Source organism: Macaca fascicularis, chromosome 8, assembly GCF_037993035.2.
Source record: "Macaca fascicularis isolate 582-1 chromosome 8, T2T-MFA8v1.1".
Classification (NCBI taxonomy): domain Eukaryota; kingdom Metazoa; phylum Chordata; class Mammalia; order Primates; family Cercopithecidae; genus Macaca; species Macaca fascicularis.
The window spans coordinates 95,057,875-95,076,098 of record NC_088382.1 but is presented as its reverse complement, the minus strand read 5'-3'; the positions used below and the strand labels follow the sequence as shown (position 1 = coordinate 95,076,098).

Genomic DNA, 18,224 nt, shown 5'->3' with positions numbered 1-18,224 from the left:
TACCTCTTGCTTAGAAAATTTATTGACAAGAACAACCAAATTACAAAAATTCTCAATCTTCCCTACAATGTTTTCTTGTCATCTGGAAGGCCAGACTGGTTGGTGACTGGGTGCCAAAAGAGTGTACTCAGCAGTCACACCTAGCAGTCTCAGGATGTGACTGAGGTGCTGGTAAAATAAATTACAACCTTTTAATGTTTTGGTGGAATTTTGGATAAAACAAAACAAAACAAAAACGATAGTCAAAGGGGACACATTAGAACAACAGAAATTGTTTGTTACATTCAAACGTATAACCAGGCCACAATTAATGACAACATGCATTTCAATCAATTACTATTTACAAAGTACAAATTCCTATGAAAGTAGTTCTTGCTCTCAAAGATGGGTAAAGACTTAGGAAGAGGTTAACACAAGATAGTATGCAATGTGTGCCAAATGAGTAATAACTCGAGGAAGAAAGTAAGATTTGAACTTTAAGAGTGAAAATCCAACATCCAAGAGAGCAAGGGAACACCCCAACACAGGAGTGACAAAGAGGTCCAGAGAAGTGTGTTCAGGGACAGCTGAGGGGCCTAGCTGAAACAGAAGATTTGAGAGAGATAAACATTGGGAAGGTCAAATTTTACAGAGCATTGAGAAGAAAAATAAAGGTTTCAGAAGAGGGTGCTGGTTTGCAACTTACTTCCACTGGATACTGTTTTTTGACTTTTTTTCAATCAAGTCAATTCCCTCTAAGACATTGGTGATATCATAAATTCTCCTTTTTTGCCTCACAGCCAAAGTATCAGCAGCCTGTTTAGGAAAGACAACGAGAACAGTGAAATAAAGGGCAAGTCATATTTTAAAGCCAAAAAGGGTTGATTATTAAGTCCACAGCAAGTCCAATCTCAAATTTGACCCAGTCAGTTGCTTGGGGACAATAGCTGAGCATGTTCAAAGCATCTCCCAAACATTGCAAATACCAAAGAAACTATTCCATTTAAAAGCCAGCAGATGTTGGAACAGAGAAAGAAATTAAGGTCATGACACAAAGCCTGCAAAAATAAAAGAACACAATAAGAATACTTTGTGTCACCTTATGGACTAATCCTGAGGAGGAGCTACTAATTGCCTATCCATGTCACCTCCTATCTTATTTCTCTGTTCATAAACAGTCTCATCTAAAGATGCATTATTTATTTTTTAAATTTTAAAGAATTACATCTCAGCAATTTACCTTGGTAATTAAGACACTTGGAAATTCTGAACTATATGTACACTCATAATACCTTAAAGTCAACATCTACATTTTTAAACTCATAATGAAAACAGAGGAATGAATCATGCCATCCTAACACAAAGCCCATCAACAAGAAATCAGAATCAATAGCTCAAGATTGCACTAGCAGCTGTTATACAAAAACTTGGTAGTTGCATTCACATTAGATAAGATCAATGAAAACAACATATGCTATCATGTTACGAATTAAACAACACTGTACAATTCTTCTGATTAGTTCCAATTCACATTTTTGATGTTTGTTCCCAGAAGAACAAAGAGAACCTCAAAGGAGTTTTCAAAGTGGATTAGACAATAGCCTGTTTTGAATGTGGAGCCACATTTTAAGATTCATGGTAGTTACAAATATTTATGTCTCAACTGACAATTTTCAGCATATTATCTAAAATATCTAAATGAACAGGATTTAGTTTCACATAATTGGTTAACAGCTCTCCCAGAGAGCATCCCTACTTTCTTCATTCTGTAAAAACCTAGCTCAGCACAGTGTTTGCAATCTGGACCTGCCTTCCCCCTGGAGCAGGTGCCACTGACAGCTATACTCACTGTACAGGCATTTGGGATCTAGAGAGAAATGTCAGTTCTCTCAAACCCATTTTTTTGTGTGTGCCACCAAAACCCCCAGGTTACTACTGTCCCATCATTCAGGTCTTCCTCAGGAAGGGGATTCATGCCTCAGTGGACCAGGAGAGTAAGCAGGATGTGGCAGGAGGAGGAAAAACTGGAGGGTGGGGCTCTTTGTTTTCCAACTCTAACTTGGCACTGTCCCTTCTAGAGAACCAGAAAATTAACAGTAGGACTAGCCATGGTTTGTTTCATTGATACTTTCTTCCCTTGTACTTAGCAATTCCCTTCTTGTTTTATCTGCCTTCATAGAATTTTTACTCTCAACTTTGAGGCTGTTTTTATGAAGAACAATAGATGACAGCAAAATTAACGGTACAAATCTGAAGCTGAGGTTTCATTTCTCACTTTCCTCTCTGTAGAGAAGTAACTCAGAGAACTCCAAGCCATGGCTCTGTGTTATTGGTATCTATGTACTCACAAAAGCGTTCACAGCCATAGCAACAGCACACTGGTTTTGGTATCAGAACATGTTTGTATGAACCAGACCACAAGAGCTAGCCTAGGTCATTAGGCAAAGTGCCATGAGATTTAACTTGTAGCTCAAAGTTTTAAAAAGGTGTCTTGTTTATCATTTATATTTATTACTGCTTAACAATCACAACATTTAAGCCCATTTTCTAAAACTAAACATTATTTCTCAAATACTTTACTATTTAAGTATGTAAACCTATAAATGACTAACATGTACAGATCATATGTAAAAGAATCTCCAGGAGGCTTTTATTTTGGAAAGTCCCATCATTCTTTTTTTTTTTTTGAGACAGTCTCCCTCTCTTGCCCAGGCTGAAGTGCAGTGGTGTGATCTTGGCTCACTGCAACCTCCACCACCCGGGTTCAAGTGATTCTCCTGCCTCAGCCTCCCAAATAGCTGGGACTACATGTGTGTACCACCACGCCTGGTTAATTTTTGTATTTTTAGTACAGATGGGCTTTCACCATGTTGGCCAGGCTGGTCTCGAGCTCCTGACCCCAGATGATCCACCGGCCTCAAACTCCCAAAGTGTTGGGATTACAGGCGTGAGCCATGGTGCCCAGCCAGTCCCATCATTCTTAAGAAATTCTGAAGCTAAACACACTGAGATCCAATCCCAGGGCTGCCACTTCCTATCTTCAGCTGGCCTCTATGCTCACTAAGCCTCATTTCCTTTTTCATAAAATGGTATAACATATACTGAAAGGAGTATTGTGGGAGTTAAATTGGATAATCTTAGCACAAGGTCTACTGCATAGTGATTACTTAAATATTGGCTAGTCAGCCTCATCATCAAATACAGGTTGAAACGGATTGTGGGTAAGATTGTGTGTAAGATTGGTTAAAGTTTGTGTGTATACAGACCTACCTTGTTTTATGTAGTGTTTGAAAAAGTTGTGTGTGAATTCTTTAAAAACTAATTTGGGGCTTAAATACCTAACAGAATCATACCACGAATCTCCACCACCACCACCACCACCACCATCACTACTACCTTCCTCCGTTCATTTAACACCAAAATGTTCCAGGCTTGGTTCTGGGTCTTAAAGATACAGTTGTGACAGAACAAAGTCCCTGCCCTCAAAGAAGGGAGGGAAGTTAATAATATACAAATAATTATGTTTGGAGAGAATGCAGGCAAGAGGAAGGTGCTATATCAAATAGGATTTTCAGGGAAAAAGCTCTCTGACAAGGTGATATTTGAACATTTGAATGGAGTAGGAGACCCCTGTGAATGTTTGCTGGCAGAACATTCTGGGCTGAGGAAGCAGCAAGCACAAAGGCTTTGAAGTGTGTGGGGTCCTTAGCTCCTTCAAGGAGAGGCAGGCAGGCCAGTGTGGCAGAATAATGAGAGGGAAAATGGAAAAAGGAGATAAAGACAGGAAAGGAGACCAACAAGAAGGCGATGGCAATAATCCATGCAGGAGATGGTAGTGGTATGGAGGGGTAGCTATGAAGATGGTGAAAAATGTTAATATTCTGGATATATTTTGAAGGTACGGCAAGCAGCAGGTCTCTAGAGAGGAATCAGAAATTACTTCAGTTTTTGATAAGAGCAGTTACAGATAAGGTAAACTACAGAAGGAACCAGTTTGGGGCACTGGAAATAAAGAAACTGGCCTTGGACCTTCTGACATCCATGGGGAGAAATCAAGGAGACCACTGGACATGAGAGTGTGTGGCTTAGGGGAGAGATCCAAGCTAGAAATATAAATTCCGTAGTCTTCAGCAAATAGACATTTTACACCACAAGAGGGAATGCACTAGTTTGATACAGGAGGTGAGCATAGAAGGGAAGGTTAAGAACCAGCTCTCGGGAAATGTAAGGTCTAGGAAATGAGGGAGCAACCTGCCACTGAAATCAGAAGAAAAGCAGAAAGTGTGGGGTCTCGGAATCCAAGGAAAGAAAGTGTAAGAAAGTGTGACCATGTCAAGTACTGCTATCACAGCAAGTTAGAATTGATCAGTGATTTGCCTTTGGAAAGATCATGGGTGACCTTGATCAGAGCTGTTTTGGCAGAGAGGTGGGGCTGAAAGTCTTAATGGAGAAATTTCAAGAAAGAATGGAAAGAAAGCTAGAGTAGACAACTCTTGAAGAGTTCTGCTGCCAAGAGGAAAGGAGAAATGGGGCAATATTTTTAGGGAACTATGGGGTCTCCAGGAAGTTTTTTTTTTCCTTTTAAAGATGGGAGCTATTTCAACATGTGAGTATGCTGATAGGAATGATCTGGTAATAAAGAAGGAAGAGGAATCATTAACAATGCAGAAGAGAGAAGGGACGACTGCTCGAGCTGGCCATAAGTAGGCAAGGCGGGATATGAATTCAATAAGTGAGGATTAGCCTCAGATAATAACAGGGTATATTAATAACTGAAGTCCAGCAGAGTACCTGGGTACAGATATAGGTACATTAGTAGACCAGGTAGGGAGAAAGGTTAGACATTTCCTTCTGGTTGATTTTTATTCTCTCATCAGCATTGGGATGGAGGAGAAAGGAAAGGAGCTATTAATGGTTGAGAGGAGAGGAGAAAGTGCAAAATATTCCTATAAAAAAGCAAGACAATAGGTAGCATGGAAAGAATGCTGGACAGCACTACTGGCCCCTTTGTAGTTGGCGATCATGAATTTAAAGTGAGACCTATCAGCATTATTTTCCATTTTCCTCCAGCCTGGACAGCTGTCTGGGTGCAGACAAGGGGGTAGGTGGAGAGCAAAGCAAGTCACCATTCCCATCCCATGCTTGCCACTGTAACTGTTGAATACGTATATGCATGTCTTAATCACATTTACTTTAAAAGGCTACATTTACTCTCATATGATTTTACCTATACAGCCATAAAGGAAGCATCTAATTGTATCACATTAACTCAGTTTACAGAAAAACAAACAAAAATATTCCTCTGAAAGAATTTTATCTCCCCTCCAAATATTAAATCCTGTTCTAAAAATATAACCAAAGGTGAACAAAGCAATGTCTATAGGTGGAATAAAATTAAAGCTTGCAATGCTTCTAAGAGGTGCTCAAGACAAATGAACCAGGAAAGCCGAAACAGGTAGTCCATAAGTGCTAAAAACGGCTTTAATAATCATGAGGCCACATCCCTTCATTTGAACAAATGAGCCCACTAAGACTCGGTGTTAACTCTGGATAGGGAGAGACATTATGTGGTAGCTTTATTTGAGTTAGGGTTAGCTGAGGCTCATTGGCTCAGGGTTGTTCTTCTGGTGGACCACGATGTTGTATTAAAAAGGCTAATACCAAAACAATAATAGGAAACACCCTGTCTTTCAGGTTCTCCACGCAAAGCAGGTACTTTATTTGCTGTCTTCCAAAATCACAAGAGTCAATACATGTACACTCAATAGTTTAGCTACTGTGATTCAGAAACTAACACTACAATGAAGCAGGCCAGAATCCCAAAATAGAAAATATGCAGCAGAAGTACTATATAAAACCAGTCAGTTCCACTTGAAAATAAGATGAGAAGGACCCCAAGTGATGCTCCAAAACTGCCTGTAGAGTATTTTAATGAGAATTAAAATAAAAACTGAAAGAACTTGCTTTCAACTCAGCCACATGGTATTTTATGTTGATCTATTCCATGATGAGGTTTGGACTAATTATTACCTAATTTTAAACACTGTTAAAGATAATTTATATCTTTAGATGTTAATGCAGAATGTTTGATTTCAATCCACAATTAAGAGGAACCTTTTATAGGTCAGTAACAGGATAATTGTGTAACAGAATCTTACAGAGACATTATCTAATTCAATGCTCATGGCAGCTTTGGTGTTCTCTCTGTTATATTGGAAACAGATTCACAAAGCTAATGAATGATCAAGGTGGAATTTAGCATTAACTGCATATTCATAAATACATTTTTGGTAAAACATTTTCAAATGGACTTATATAATTTCAAATGACTTTAAATAAATTTGGTACACAGCCAAAAGTTTCCAAGTTATATAACTGCATTGAAGAAGCAATTCAAATAACAATTGTCTACAGGAAGTTTCATATAAAGTGTATTAAATGATCTGAAAAAACAGAAAGATCTTAATTTCCACTTATTACTGAAAAATAATAAACAGTAACAAAAAATTGCATACATGTCTAAAGCTCTGGGACTGTGACCAACACCTTACAGAATGAGGTTTAAAAAATGAAATAGTACCTAAAGTAGACAAAATGTTATAAGAGATAGAAAAATAAGAGATTACTTAAGGTGGGAGCAAACAGGAAATAGTTCCTGGAGGAGGCCACCATGTGTTTTCAATGGGTCTGTAGGGGCTACCAAATCAATAAGGAAATTAAATATAAAAGAATAAATAACTTTAAAGACGCAAAGCGCTCCCTCCAGAAGCTGCATGTTTCAATTCCCAGTCACTACCCTACCACAAGGAAATCTCCTTAAAAAATTTTCAGGGGTCGTCTTGTCACTCCAAACTAACTGCTACTGTACTTGGTATTTCTGAAATGCATAAGCTTTAAATCTTTAAAAAAAAAATTTTAATAAACTTTGTATAAACTTTTAAAAAAGGAAATTCATTTCTATTGTCTTACCAATAGAAATCATTGAAGATGACTCAAATGAAAACAAGATATTTGATAAACTGCCTATTTAGGAAAATATTGCTGAACCTCAGAAATCTATAAATTATTCAGATCTAGAGATTGCTTGCCTACGTTTTCAATTGCATACTTTGAAAATTCTCTTGGCCGATGCAGTGGCTTATGCCTGTAATCCTAGCACTTTGGGAGGCTGAGATGTGAGGACTGCTTGACCCCCGTAGTTCGAGACCAGCCTAGGTAACAGAGGGAGCTCCCTGTCTCTACAAAAAAAAAATTTTAAATTAGCCAGACAAATTGGTACATGCCTGCGGTCCCAGCTATTTGGGAGGCTAAAGTTGGAGGATCACTGGAACCCAGGAGGTTAAGGCTGCAGTAAGCCATGACTGTACCACTGCACTCTAGCCTGGGTGACAGAGTGAGACCCTGTCTCAAAAAGGAAAAAAAGAACAAATAAATAATAATTCTCTTAAGTATTAACTTCCTAAAATAGGAGAAAGATTAAGTGTGAATCTGCTATTCTACTACTGAGATTTGCACCTCCTTCTTTGTTGTTGTTGTTGTTTTTGAGACAGAGTCTTGCTCTGTTGTTCAAGCTGGAGTGCAGTGGCACAATCTCGGCTCACTGCAACCTCCGCCTCCTGGGTACAAGCAATTTTCCTGCCTCAGCCTCCCGAATAGCTGGGACTACAGGCGCATGCCACCACACCTGGCTAATTTTTGTATTTTTAGTAGAGACGGGGTTTCACTGTGTTGGCCAGGCTGGTCTCGAACTCCTGACCTCATGATCGACCCGCCTCGGCCTCCCAAAGTGCTGGGATTACAGACGTGAGCCACCGTGCCCGGCCTCCATATTTAACCTCACCCTGTCAGTAACACAGCATAAAGCTTAGGAACATGGGCTCTGAGGCTGACCCCACTTATTAGCTGTGTGGCCCTGGGCAAGCTACTTAGCCTCAAATTCTTCATCTGTAAGATAACTATGAAGATATTGTTGCTGTGAGGACTAAATGAGTATAATATTTGAAACAGAAGAGTGTCTGGCATGGCCGGGCATGGTATTAAATTCTACAAAAATTTTAAAAATTAAAAAACAAAAAAACAAAAAAAACAAAGGGCTGGGCACAGTGGCTCATACCTGTAATCCCAGCACTTTGGGAGGCCGAGGCGGGTGGAGTTGAAGACCAGCCAAGATGGTGAAACCCTGTCTCTACTAAAACTACAAAAATTAGCCAGGTGCGGTGGCAGGCGCCTGTAATCCCAGCTACTTGGGAGGCGGAGGTAGGAAAATCGCTTGAACCTGGGCAGCAGAGGTTGCAGTGAGCCGAGATCGCACCACTGCACTCCAGCCTGGGTGACAGAGATTCCATCTCAAAAAAAAAAAAAAAAAGAAAAACAAACAAACAAAAAAACAACAGGGATAAACCTAAGCTAATCAGAAAACTAAGTTATACACAAAATCTCATTGCCTAAAGGATAACAAATGGTGTCAGGAACCTAGACTTGTCATATTCAAGAAAAATGTACTAGACAGAATCTACTAGAATGCATATGGATTTTTAAATAATCTAAAAAATCCTGAAGAAATTATAGTGAATATGAACTACGATTTGAGTTTACCTCAACTTTCATGTTAGCTGTCTTCATAACTGCCAACAGCCCATTCTCAAAACTGATCAAAACTCCCCAAATTACTGTGCACACACATACACAAACATACATGCATATACAGCAAAATGTCAAAAATTTCCTTCATGGGAACTGAAGAATATATAGAATAAAAAAGAATATATAGAATAAAAAAGATTTGACTATCTCAATAATTAAAACATATAAAAGAAAATATAAAAACCACAAAATAAAACATGGACAAAATACAGAACTCACAAAAACAAAAAAAGTTAATATTCTTGAAAAAGTTTTCAGACTTTTAATGAGTTAATAAAGGAATACACATTAAAACAATAAAAGTGTATCTATATGAAGGCTTATACATGAATTCATAGCAGTATTCATAACAGCCAAAACTATATATTTAGTAGAGTAAATGTATTCATAAGCAAAGTGTGGTACTTCCGTAAAACAAAATACCACTCGGGGAGTGGAAGGAATGAACCAGTGGTACATGCTACAACATGAATGAATCCCAAAAACATGCCAAGTGAAAGAAGCTAAGCACAGAGTACATATGGTACGATTTCACTGACATGAAACTCTAGAAAAGAGTATTCTAATTCACAGGAAAGAAAGCAGAGTGATGGTTGTTTGGGATTGAGGATAAAGTTGAGGACTGACTGGGAGGAGACAAAAGGGAACTGTTTGGGGTGATGGGAATGTTCCACATGTGGTTGAGGTGATGGTCTTTCAGGTACAAGTATTTATCAAAACTCATTTAACTGTTCGCTTAAAATAGGAACATTTTATTGATTGATTGAGATGGAGTCTCTCTCTGTTGCCCAGGCTGGAGTGCAGTGGCGTGATCTCCACTCACTGCAACCTTCACCACCTGGGTCCAAGCAATTCTCCTGCCTAAGTCTCCCGAGTAGCTGGATTACAGGCACCTACCACCACGCCCAGCTAATTTTTTAATTTTTAGTAGAGATGGGGTTTTACCACGTTGGCCAGGCTGGTCTCGAACTCCTGACTTCAAGTGATCTGCCCGCTCGGCCTCCCAAAGTGCTGGGATTACAGGCGTGAGCCACTGCGCCCAGCCAGGAGCATTTTAATGTCTGTAAATTATATATATAAAGTTGACTGAAAAAAAGTACTCTTCATTACTTTTCAAATTTGCAAAATATGAGAAAATTAGAATACCCAACATTTATTTTATGTATCCATCTACAATCTGTCATTTATCCAACAAACACTTCAAGGTAGCATTTACTATGTACCAGATGCTGTTTAAGTGCTTTAAAAGTAAAAACTCATTTTGATAACCTCTTTAATCATAACCACATGAGGTAGGTAATATTATTGTCCCATTTTTGCAAATGAGGAAACCAAGGCTGAGTAACTTGCCCAAAGGCACTAAACATTATAAAGTCAGGACATAAACTCAGAGATACCATGCTACTTCTGATGCTGTGAGATGGTTGGTCACAATCATATGCTGCTATTGGAATGAAAACTAATTTCATCTTTTTGTAATTTGACAACATTAAGTAAAGGACTTAAAAACGGTTATTATGTTCTGCTCCAGTAATTCTTTAGTATAAACTGTCTAAAAGCCCAAAATGTTTTCTGGAACGTTAATTACCTCTATTACTAAAACCAGTGGACACTATGAAGTCCTATTGCATCCTCTGTAGCACTCAACACTGGCTGGCTACTCCCTCATCCCTAAAACATCATTCCCTGGTTTTGGTGTTACCATACCCTCAGGCTTTTCTCTTATCTTATTTTCCATTTCTTCTGCCCTCTGTTACTGAACTACTAGTGTTTCAGAGTTCCATTCTTGTTCCTCTTTCTGCTAAACACCATTTTCCTTACATAAACTTCATAAATCAACCATATCCAAGTCAGACAGGAAGCCCTCAACTTTATCTTGGGTTCCAAATCTGTAATTCCGATAGGCTGCCAGAGACCTACTCTAGGATGTTCCACAGGCATCTTATTCATGTCCAGAACTGAATATACCATTCCTCTCAATTCTTTCTCCCTTTTGATAACTTCTAAGTGAAAATCGCCACTATCTACTCCGTTGACCAAGCCAGCAATATGGCAGTCATTGATAATTTTTCCTATACCCATAGACTCAGCACCAGGTTCTGTCACTTCCACAATGTGAAGTCACCAGAATCTCTCCATTTCTTATTCTCCCTGCCTCTAATCTAGTTTAGGTCTGTAAATCTGCCTGCAATCCAATATTCTCTTCATGCAACAGTCATCTGATTTATAGCCTCTCAAATGTACCCACATCTTTCTCTGCCTCTTGGCTCTGTCATATACTGTCTTGCTGACTAGGAATGTCCTCTCACTTAACTAAAAACTAATAGCTATTTGTTGAAAGCTTATAATGGACTGACTGGGTCAGCATTGGTAATACAGAAGACGGTCCCTGGCATACAGCGAAACATGGGCAAACAAAGGAATAAGTAATTCCATACTGTGATAAAGGATAGTAAGGCAAAAACCCAGGTTGCTGAGAAAGAGAATAAGCAGGAACCTACTTTAGTCACTTCAGATTAAGGAAAGAGTCAGGACAAGCCTCTGTATGCACTATATTCCCTTAGTTTCCATTGCTAACTGTCACAAATGACTAGAAATGTAGTTGTTTAAGACAATGCAAATTTTTAAAATAAAATTGGCAATTAAAAATTGTACATATTTATCATTTACAAAATGTTGTTTTGAAATATGTATACATTGTAGAATGGCTAAATCAGGCCAGTTAACATCCATTATCCCACATACTGATCTTTTTTTTGTGGTGAGAACACTCAAATTCTATTCTCTTAGCAATTTTCAAGAATGCAATACATTGTTTTTAACGATAGTCACAATGATGTGCATTAGATCCCTCAAATTTATTCTTGTCTAACTGAAATTTTGTATCCTTTGACTAACATCTCCCCAAGCTCCTGGTAACCACCATTCCATTCTTAGATTCTATGAATTTGACTATTTTAGACTCTATATGTAAGTGAGATCATGTGTCTTTCTGTGCCTGGCTTATTTGCTTAACAAAACATCCTCCAGGTTCATCCATGATGTCAAACACTGACAGGATTTCCTTCTTTTTTTATGGTTGAATAGTAGCACAAATTTATTATCTAATAGTTCTAGAGATCAGAAGTCCAAAATGGATCTCACTGATCTAAAATCAAAACATTGATAAGGCTGTGCTCCTTCTAGATGCTCTAAGGAAGAATCCATTTCTTTGCCTTTCCAGCTTCTAGAGGCTATCACACTTCCTGGCTCATGACCCCGTCTTCCAACAGCAGAAAGGTCATTTTCAAGCTTCCACCTCTTTGGTTCTCACTCTCTTCTTCCACTTTTAAGAACTTTCTGATTACAACAGGCCCAGCCATATATTCCAGGAAAAATCTCCCCATCTTGGCCGGGCGTGGTGGCTCACGCCTGTAATCCCAGCACTTTAGAAGGCCGAGGCAGGAGAATCACTTGAGGTCATGAGTTCGAGACCAGCCTGACCAATATGGTGAAACCCTAGTGTCTCTACTGAAAATACAAAAATCAGCCAGGCATGGTGGCGGGCACCTTTAGTCCCAGCTACTTGGGAGGCTGAGACAGGAGAATTGCTTGAACCCAGGAGGCGGAGGTTGCAGTGAGCCGAGATCATGCCATTGCACTTCAGCCCAGGCAACTCCGTCTCAAAAAAAAAAAAAAAAAAAAAAAAAAAAAGAAAAAAAGAAAGAATAATCTCCCCATCTTAAAATCAGCTGATTAGCAACTTTGACCTTAGTTCCCCTTTCCTATGTAACTGAACATATTCACAGGTCCTGGGAATTAGGACATGAACATCTTTGAGGGACCACTGATCTGCCTACAAAAACATCTAAAAGAAGGAAAAAAAAAAACCAAAAACAGATCAGACGGTTTAGAGAAGTGGCCAGTGTGTGTTTGTATATGTGTGGTACAGTGGTGGTGGTGGTGTGTGTGCATGTGTGTTTACACACATGCAGAAGTCCATTTCAGGCAGCAGGAAACGCCTGTGCAGCAGCCCTGAGTTGGGAGAAGAGGGCATGTGAGAGTGCTGAAACAGTCAGTGAGACTGGAGTCATCTAAGAGGGAGTGCATAGACCAGGTGAGAGAGGAAGGAGGGCCAGACTAGGCAGGATGTTGTAGGTGTCTGAATGTTGTTCTAAGTAGAGGTGTAATATAACCTTAAATTCTTAAATTTGATATATATTGATAACATCGGAATTCCTAGGTCAGTTCCCAGCTACTCCCTGAAGCCTTTTATGGCTTTTGTATCACCAATCCTCAAGGCTCAGGTAGGTGCTTCCAAACACCCCTCACAGTGTGAAAAGTGTGGAACTGCCCATTTCTCTTTTTCTGATAACTATAATCTGGAAACTACTAAAATAAAGAACAATGGGGCACATATCTGTGAACACATTTGTTGTATGAAATAGGAAAAAAACACAAAAACGTATATGCCTACTAATAAGAATGGCTAACTCTGGGTAATATGACAGATCAAAATTATGAAGACATTCTTTTTTTTTTTTTTTTTTTTTTTTTTTTGAGACGGAGTCTGGCTCTGTCGCCCAGGCTGGAGTGCAGTGGCCGGATCTCAGCTCACTGCAAGCTCCGCCTCCCGGGTTCACGCCATTCTCCTGGCTCAGCCTCCCGAGTAGCTGGGACTACAGGCGCCCGCCACCTCGCCCGGCTAGTTTTTTTTTTTTTTTTGTATTTTAGTAGAGACGGGGTTTCACCGTGTTAGCCAGGATGGTCTCGATCTCCTGACCTCGTGATCCGCCCGTCTCGGCCTCCCAAAGTGCTGGGATTACAGGCTTGAGCCACCGCGCCCGGCCAATTATGAAGACATTCTAAATCATGTTTACAATTTGGAAAAACAGGTTGGGTACAGTGGCTCATGCCTTATAATCCCAGCACTTTCAGAGACTGAGGTGGGCGGATCACTTGGGGCCATGACTTCAAAACCAGCCTGGCCAACATGACGAAACCCCGTCTCTACCCAAATACAAAAATTACCCAGGTGTGGTGGTGCACGCCTGTAATTCCAGCTACTTGGGTGGCTGAGGCAGGAGAATCGCTTGAGCCCGGTGGTGGAGGTTGCAGTAAGTCGAGATCTCACCACTGCATTCCAGCCTGGGTGACAGAGAGAGACTCTGCCTCAAAAATTATAATAATATTAATAAGTAGGAAAAATAAACATTTGATCTCAGCTATAAAAAGATGTAAGAAATGGAAAATGCTAAAAATTGTTGACAGTAGTTCTCCGTGAGTGTTGTATACTGGGCAAGTTTTACTCTAGACTATATTAACCTTTTCCCAAGCTTTCTACTATTTGTATGTTACTTCAGTGATTGCATTTAAGGTTGGAAAAGGAACATCAGAAAATATATCCTCACTTTCACAAAAATATTAAGATGTAAAAGGAAACTTATGGACTCTTAATTGAGAACAGTCAGTCTTCACTGGCAAAATTAAAACAATGATTTATTTAGGAAGAGATGGAGCAAGATGGCAGAGTAGGACTCTTCAGCAACTTTCCCCAGCAGAAACATCAATTTGAACAAGTATCCATGCTATAGCATACCTTCACAAGAGCTAAGTAAGCCATGTGAGAGATTATACTATCTGGATGCAGCACACCATTAAGAAAAGTCACATTGAAGAGGGTAAGAAGGGAAGTTTTATATTACCCAGTCATCCTTCCCTCAACCCTAAGAAGCATGGCAAGGAGAGAAACACCATCCCTTTAGCACCAATGCTAGGATTGCCAAAGTAAAACCCAACACTGATGAGACCACCACAACCCCCTGTTCCAGGCTAGTACCCATGGACTGAAGCTCTAGACCCAGCCTGGTGCCAAGCAGGATCACACAGCCCCAGGCTTCAGGCTTTCATGGCAAACTCAATTTCTGGGCTGCACCAATGCCAGGCTGATGTCAGCAGTCCAGGGCTCTGGACATCTCACAACACCAGGGATATCTCAGTGAACTTTGGCTTCAGATGTGCACCACTCCTGTGCTGGCCACATCTGCCCCAAGCTTCTGGCCTGCCTCAGTGCTCAAAGTGCTGAAAGAAGCCCTGCCAGCCAAGAATACCAAACCCAACAAAGCTGTCCTTCAGAAATGAAGAAGAGATAAAGCCTGTTCCAGAAAAACAGAAGATGAGGGAATTAATGACTACCAGAACTGTTTTACAAGAAATGGTAAAGGGAGGTCTTCAAGCTCAAAAAAAAAAAGGATGCTAAGGAGTAACACAAAACAATCTCAAAGTCTAAAACTCACTGTTAAAAGTAAGTACACTGACTAAAGATATAAGCAATTTATGCAGCATCATCACAGAATTAAAGTATTCTGGATTTTGTATAAAAGTTAAAAGACAAAACTATTAAAAATCATAATAGCCACAATAATTTGTTAAACAATAGACAATATAAAAAGATAAAACTTGTAACATCAAATATTCAAAATGTGAGGAGGGGACTGGAATAAAAGTGTAGAGGCTTTTTTGTTGTTAAGGTTTTTTTGTTTGTTTTTGTTTTTATGTGATCAAAGTTGTTATCAGCTTAAAATACCCCATTGTAAGATATTTCTTTTGTAAGCCTCATGGTAACAACAAAACAAAAACCTATAGCAGATACATAAAAAGGCAAGGAATCAAAACATACCACTAGACAACAACATAATTTAGCCACAAAAGAAGATAGAGGTAAAGGAAGAAAATGTCTACAAAACAACTATAAAACAACAAAATGACAGTATTAACTCCTTACCTATAAATGATAACCTTGAATGTAAGTGTTAATTAAGTTCTCCAATAAAAAGGCAAAGTAGTTAAATGGATTTTTTTAAAAAGACTCAACTTTATGCTGCCTATAAGAGGCTTGCTTCACCTGTAAGGACACAGACCGAAAATGAAGGAATGGAAAAATATACTCCATGCAAATAGAAACCAAAAGAAAGCAGGTGTGGCTATACATATATCAGATTAAATAGATTTTAAGTCAAAAACTATAAAAAGATACAAAGGTCACTATCTAATAATAAAACGGTCAATTCAGCAACAGGAGATATAACAATTGTAAATATGTGTGAACCCAATATTGCAGCACCTAAATATATAAAGAAAGCATCAATCTGAATGGAGAAATAAACAGTAATAATAGTAGGGGATTTCAACAGCCCACTTCCAATAATGGAAAGATCAAAAAGAAAGTCAATAAGAAAATATCAAACATAAACTATACTCCAGATCAAATGAACCTAACATCCATCCAACAGTAGTAGAATACACATTCTTCTCAACTGCACATGGAACATTCTCCAGGTTAGATTATATATGAGGCCAAAAAACCAATCATAACAAATTCTAAAAGACTGAGATAATTACAAGTATCTTTTCTGACCACAATCATTAACAAGAGAAACTACAGAATATTCACAAATACATGGAAATTTAAAAACAACATGCTCTTAAACAACTAATGAGTCAATGAAAAAATATAAAGGGAAATTGAAAAATAACAAATGAAAATGGAAACGATATAACAAAATCTATGAAATACAGCAAAAGCAGTTCTAACAGGTTTTTTTTTTTTTTTAATGCTTGGATTGTCAGAGAAAACTAAGAGGGAATTTTTAATATATACATATATACTTTAAGTTCTGGGGTACATGTGCAGAACGTGCAGTGTTGTTACATAGGTATACACGTGCCATGGTGGTTTGCTGCAACCATCAACCTGCACCTACATTACATATTTCTCTTAATGCTATCCCTCCCGTAGCCCCCCATCCCCCAACAGGCCCCAGTGTGTAATGTTCCCCTCCCTGTGTCCATGTGTTCTCCTTGTTCAGCTCCCACTTGTGAGTGATAACATGTGGTGTTTGGTTTTCTGTTCTTGTGATAATTTGCTGAGAATGATGGTTTCCAGCTTCATCCACATCCCTGCAAAGGACATCAACTCATCCTTTTTTATGGCTGCGCAGTATTCCATGGTGTGTATGTGCCACATTTTCTTAATCCAGTCTATCATTGATGGACATTTGGGTTTGTTCCAAGTCTTTGCTATTGTGAATAGTGCTGCAATAAACATATGTGTGCATGTGTCTTTATCACAGAATGATTTATACTCCTTTGGGTATATACCCAGTAATGGGATCACTGGGTCAAACGGTATTTCTAGTTCTAGATCCTTGAGGAATTGCCACACTGTCTTCCACAGTGGTTGAACTCATTTACACTCCCACCAACAGTGTAAAAGCATTCCTATTTCTCTAATCCTCTCCAGCATCTGTTGTTTCCTGACTTTTTAATGATTGCCATTCTAACTGGTGTGAGATGGTATCTCACTGTGGTTTTGATATGCATTTCTCTAATGACCAGTGATGATGAGCATTTTTTCATATATTTGTTGGCCGCATAAATATCTTCTTTTGAGAAGTGTCTGTTCATATCCTTTACCCACTTTTTGATAGGATTGTTTTTTTCTTATAAATTTGTTTAAGTTCTTTGTAGATCCTGGGTATGAGCCCTTTGTCAGATGGGTAGATTGCAAAGATTTTCTCCCAATTCTGTAGGTTGCCTGTTCATTGTGATGATAGTTTCTTTTGCTGTGCAGAAGCTCTTTAGTTAGATCCCATTTGTCAATTTTGGCTTTTGTTGCCATTGCTTTTGGTGTTTTAGTCATGAAATCTTTGTTCATGCGTATGTCCTGAATGGTATTGCCTAGGTTTTCTTCTAGGATTTTTCTGGTTTTAGATCCTATGTTTAAGTCTTTAATCCATCTTGAGTTAATTTTTGTATCAGGTGTAAGGAAGGGATCCAGTTTCAGTTTTCTGCATATGGCTAGCCAGTTTTCCCAACATCATTTATTAAATAGAGGATCTTTTCCCCATTGCTTGTTTGTGTTGGGTTTGTCAAAGATCAGATGGTCATAGATGTGTGGTGTTATTTCTGAGGCATCTGTTCTGTTCCATTTGTCTATATATCTGTTTTGGTACCAGTACCATGCTGTTTTGGTTACTGTAGCCTTGTAGTATAGTTTGAAGTCAGGTAGCATGATGCCTCCAGCTTTGTTCTTTTGGCTTAGGATTGTCTTGGCAATACAGGCTCTTTTTTGGTTCCATATGAAGTTTAAAGTAGTTTTTTCCAATTCTGTGAAGAAAGTCATTGGTAGCTTTTTGGGGATAGCATTGAATCTATATATTACCTTGTGCAGTATGGCCATTTTTACGATATTGATTCTTCCTATCCATGAACACGGAATGTTTTTTCCATTTGTTTGTGTCCTCTCTTATTTCCTTACGCAGTGGTTTGTCGTTCTCCTTGAAGAGGTCCTTCACATCCCTTGTAAGTTGGATTCTGAGGTATTTTATTCTCTTAGTAGCAACTGTGAATGGGAGTTCACTCATGATTTGGTGCTCTGTTTGTCTGTTATTGGTGTATAGGAATGCTTGTGATTTTTGCACATTGATTTTGTAACCTGAGACTGCTGAAGTTGCTTATCATCTTAAGAAGATTTTGGGCTGAGACGATGGGGTTTTCTAAATATATAATAATGTCATCTGCAAACAGAGACCATTTGACTTCCTCTCTTCCTATTTGAATAC

At 38.8% G+C, this 18,224-nt stretch overlaps 1 protein-coding gene across 5 annotated transcripts in view; it reads right to left on the bottom strand.

Moving 5' to 3' along the window:
* Nucleotides 1-18,224, bottom strand: part of E2F5 (E2F transcription factor 5) — a 48,129-nt gene that overhangs the window by 13,806 nt on the left and 16,099 nt on the right. For all 5 annotated transcript variants that reach the window (XM_045398456.3, XM_045398457.3, XM_065519425.2 and 2 more), the window contains one exon: nucleotides 686-795. In XM_045398456.3, the coding sequence (XP_045254391.2) occupies nucleotides 686-795 (110 nt within the window). The remainder of the gene's footprint in view (nucleotides 1-685; nucleotides 796-18,224) is intronic.